Source organism: Poecilia reticulata, linkage group LG16 (assembly GCF_000633615.1).
Source record: "Poecilia reticulata strain Guanapo linkage group LG16, Guppy_female_1.0+MT, whole genome shotgun sequence".
NCBI lineage: Eukaryota > Metazoa > Chordata > Actinopteri > Cyprinodontiformes > Poeciliidae > Poecilia > Poecilia reticulata.
This window is the reverse complement of record NC_024346.1, coordinates 1,222,231-1,226,875: the sequence shown is the minus strand read 5'-3', so window position 1 is coordinate 1,226,875 and position 4,645 is coordinate 1,222,231. Positions and strand designations below refer to the sequence as shown.

Genomic DNA, 4,645 nt, shown 5'->3' with positions numbered 1-4,645 from the left:
CAGGTCAGGTCGCACCTGGAGACAGGTCAGGTCGGACCTGGACGCAGGTCAGGTCGCACCTGGAAAGGGTCAGATTGCAAATTTCCCGCAGTTGCTAGTCAGCATTACGATGACACTTGGTGACACTTTGACCTCGTCCATCAGGACAACTGCATGGTTACGCCGAACTCGGGCCAGGAGGACGCGGACAACGATGGCATCGGAGACCAGTGTGACGAGGATGCAGACGGAGACGGCATCAAGAACGTGGAGGTTGGAAATCACCCGGGTGTAGACGCTGCTCCGACTGCCGCGGTCAACCTAACGTCTTGTTTGTGTTTCAGGACAACTGCCGTTTGGTCCCCAACAAAGACCAGCAGAACTCGGACAGCGACTCGTTCGGAGACTCGTGTGATAACTGTCCCACCGTCCCCAACAGCGACCAGAAGGACACGGACAACAACGGACAGGGAGACGCCTGCGACCAGGACATCGATGGAGATGGTGAGGACAATCTGCCCTCTGCTGGTGATCAGAGGGAACAGCAGGGATCTTCCAACGTGAAGGATTTCAGCTCGTTGATCTGCAGCCTATTCCAAGGAAATGTTGCTGAAATGAGTAAAATAAATGATATTCAGCATCAGGAGGCCAGTCTGGGTTATTCTGGTTGGATCAGAATCTGTCAGATTTCATACAAACCAGCAGATCCAAACTTAAGAAGCATTCAGAAAATAATTTCAGGTTTCGTGCCTCATAACTTTCATATTTAAGATTTTTGTTATGTAGTCAAAGTCTGAGGCCTGGCCTTCAAATATCATAAAATATCAGGATTTTGATAACTTTTTATCGACTATGCCTTACGGCCAGAGTGACTAAATTTCAACTAAAAGGTTTTCTCTCAAAATGGCCGACTTCCTGTTGGTTTATGACTTAAAGCCTTCATAAAAAGCCTTCAAGACCTTTTATCTTTGAAAACTTCTATCTGTATCATATTTCAAATTTCTGTTTTTCCGTTTAAAACTGATTAACTTTATGACTGACTCGTGTGGAAAATTTTAGATTTTGTTTATGACTAGGCCTCCGAAAAGCCAATTCATTTGATGGAATAATAATAATGAGCAGTACAGTTGCAATGGGCCGTCACAGTGCTTTCGCTGCTCGGGTCTAATGAGACGTACGCTTTGCAACAGACTTAGAAAGTCCAGCTTGTTTGGTGAGGTGTGTGTAGAAGTGAACGCTGGTTCAGTTTGAATGCATGTGAACATCAAGCGGACCAGAGATGGATCCCTACAGCCCAGGGCATTCTGGGTAAATGCAACCAAAGCTAACGCATTAGCCTAGCGCTAGCAGCAGAGATGGCTCATGGATTTTAGCCAAAGACTAAAGAGAAATCCTCCAACATCTGTTTTGGTTCCAGTAGAACAGTTTACTGGTCTATGAGAAGGGAAATCACCAGGCGGGGTGGTATCGTCGCCTCCAGCCTCCAGCTGTGGCCTCCTGCTGTGGCCTCCTGCTGTGTTTGGGCCTTTGAGGGTTTCTCTCCTGCTGGGTGGTCTTGGTGTGGAAACTTTACCGCTTGGGTTACCGTGTTCTGGGCTTGACCGGGGTGGACGAGGATGGCGGTGTGGCAGGATTGGGGTAATCTCACCTGTGGCAGTTTCTCCATTGCCTTGCTATTGGCCTGCCTCTACCTGCTATGGTACCTTCAGTCAGTCAGTCCTTCTGAAGTCAAGTCCGTCCGTCCTTTGCTGCTCTTTGGTGATAAAGTTGCTCACATTCACCCACTCTGCACAAACACAGAGACACAATTAACCTCAAGCAATCAGGAAACCATCTCCAGATGTCTTCTTCTGCCCGGACACTTGTAGGCGACCATCTTCTCTTCAGGATGTGCCTGAAATGTTGAGTCACGGTTTAAAACACTCCAATCGGTTGTTGGATCTTCTGCTTCTGTGTTCAGGTATTCCCAACGTTCTGGATAACTGCCCTAAGGTTCCCAACCCGATGCAGACGGACAGAGACAGAGACGGAGTCGGAGACGCCTGCGACAGTTGCCCTGAACTCAGCAACCCCATGCAGGTTCTGTGTCCCCCAGCAGCAACCTGGCTCATTTAACCAGCTCTGGTTGGTCAGGTTTTTACTTTGTCTGGTTTTGCAGACGGATGTGGACAACGACCTGGTGGGAGACGTCTGTGACACCAACCTGGACTCGTATGTCTGGCAAACATAACACCTTCCCCTACTGTCGTCCAATCAGTTCAGGTTGCTGAACCCATGACGACACGCTGAAATGCTCGTCTTGCTGTTCTGCTGCTGCAGGGACGGAGACGGCCACCAGGACTCCAGAGACAACTGTCCTGACATCCCCAACAGCTCCCAGCTGGACTCCGACAACGACGGCCTCGGAGACGACTGCGACCACGACGACGACAACGACGGCGTCATCGACGATTACGACAACTGCAGACTGATCATCAACCCGAACCAGAAAGACTCAGACGGTACAGAGCAGAACCAGAATCCTGATTGGACCGAACCTTTCTCTCCATGGACTCAGTCTGGACCCGTCTGTCTCGTTTCCGTCTTCAGCTAATGGAGTCGGAGACGTCTGTGAGAACGACTTCGACAACGACGCCGTGATGGATCTGATCGACGTGTGTCCAGAGAGCGCCGAGGTCACGCTCACGGACTTCCGAGCCTATCAGACGGTGATCCTGGACCCCGAAGGCGAGGCCCAGATCGACCCCAACTGGGTGGTTCTGAACCAGGTAACTCGTTGCTATGCTAGCTGCTTCCATCCCTTTGTCATGTCAGGAAGTAGAGGTTGTAAACTAGCATGATCCACAGATCTCAGGAAAACGGAGAGAGGTTTTCAGGAAAGCTATAATTCATTAGCGATCTTTCATGCTGTCTGACGACGGAGAGACAAAAAGCAATTCTAACGACACTGGAAACAGCTGATCAGTCGTGAGAGGAAAATGTTCGCTACATCAGTTTATCTGGCAAACGTGTTTCCATCTTCGCTTTTGAGCGTTAGCTCTTCATAAAAAAAGAGCTAATGAAACCACTTCAAGCTAGAGAAAGACTTAGTTTTGTGAAATTGAAGTTGTTTTGAATTTAACACGCATTTAACCTGCTACCTGAGGGCCGTTAGCTTCATGCTAACAGGCCTCGCTTCACCTCTCAGAACGACGTTGGGCCGAATGATTTCCTCTGGAGAACGATGGACTTCAAACGGGCCGAGATGATCTTTGATCCTCACTTGCTTCCTTCTGTCCTAGCTGGCTAGCTAACTTCCTTCCTAGATTCCTCGATATCTGGCTGGTTCTTGGTAGAAAAAGAAAGAAAAGGGAAAGACGACACATCACGCAAATGGAAATTATTGAGCCCATGTCAGTTTAGATTGATTTATTGCTGATTGGGAATAAAACCGTTTGGACGAAATGAAGCGGAGTAAAAACTCTCTGAATGCATTAATCTGCCGTTCTGCTGTCCTCAGGGCATGGAGATCGTTCAGACGATGAACAGCGACCCGGGTTTGGCTGTCGGTGCGTTTCCCTTCAGGTTCAGATTGAAATCCTCAGATTCCGACGGGTCTGGTTCTGATCCGTCAAACCTCCATGTTCCTGCAGGCTACACGGCGTTTAACGGCGTGGACTTTGAGGGAACGTTCCACGTCAACACGGTGACGGACGACGACTACGCCGGCTTCGTCTTCGGGTACCAGGACTCGTCCAGCTTCTACGTGGTGATGTGGAAGCAGACGGAGCAGGCGTACTGGCAGTCCGTCCCGTTCCGGGCCACGGCCCAGCCCGCCCTGCAGCTCAAGGTTCGGCTTTTACCGCAGGCAGCCGGCCCAAGGCATCAGCGAAATGAACACCAGAGTTTCAACACTAACCAGAGAGATGAACGTTTACGTCTGTTTATTCACAATAAATACTATTTAAAATGTCAGATTTTTGTTACTATGGTTACAATCTGATGCTACAAGTTAAATCTGAACTCAGCCAGATAAGCCCCGCCCCCTCTTCCAGGTCTCACCTCACCTGGATTCAAACGAAACTGAAATAAACTTTGAAACTGGAAAAATTTTAAACTGAAAAAAATTGACAAAAAAATTAATATTAAAACAATCATTTTGAAATACATGTTTCAAGATTATTTTTGAAAAAAACATTTTGACAAGTGACAAAAACGGGAGTTAAAAAGCACTGAAGCTGAAGTCGTTGGTCCTGCAGGCGGTGAAGTCTCGGACCGGGCCGGGGGAGTACCTGAGGAACGCCCTGTGGCACACCGGAGACACGCACGGCGAGGTGAAGCTGCTCTGGAAGGATCCCCGAAACGCCGGCTGGAGGGACAAAACGTCGTACCGCTGGCAGCTGAGCCACCGGCCGCAGGTCGGGTACATCAGGTCAGACGGGATCCCACACCAAGACATCAACACCGATCCATAAATATCAACACCGATCCATAAATATCAACACCGATCCATAAATATCAACACCGATCCATAAATATCAACACCGATCCATAAATATCAACACTGATCCATAAATATCAACACCGATCCATAAATATTAATACTAAATATCAACACTGAGCCCTAAATATCAACACTGATCACTAAATATTAATACTAAATATCAACACTGAGCCCTAAATATCA

The 4,645-nt window shown here is 48.3% G+C and overlaps 1 protein-coding gene across 1 annotated transcript in view; it reads left to right on the top strand.

The window, feature by feature from the left end:
* Positions 1-4,645, top strand: part of thbs3a (thrombospondin 3a) — a 19,588-nt gene that overhangs the window by 12,069 nt on the left and 2,874 nt on the right. Inside the window, exons 13-21 of the mRNA XM_008430685.2 lie at positions 145-252; positions 324-483; positions 1,940-2,058; positions 2,138-2,190; positions 2,299-2,480; positions 2,569-2,747; positions 3,479-3,527; positions 3,612-3,808; positions 4,218-4,390. Of these exons, the coding sequence (XP_008428907.1) occupies positions 145-252; positions 324-483; positions 1,940-2,058; positions 2,138-2,190; positions 2,299-2,480; positions 2,569-2,747; positions 3,479-3,527; positions 3,612-3,808; positions 4,218-4,390 (1,220 nt within the window). The remainder of the gene's footprint in view (positions 1-144; positions 253-323; positions 484-1,939; positions 2,059-2,137; positions 2,191-2,298; positions 2,481-2,568; positions 2,748-3,478; positions 3,528-3,611; positions 3,809-4,217; positions 4,391-4,645) is intronic.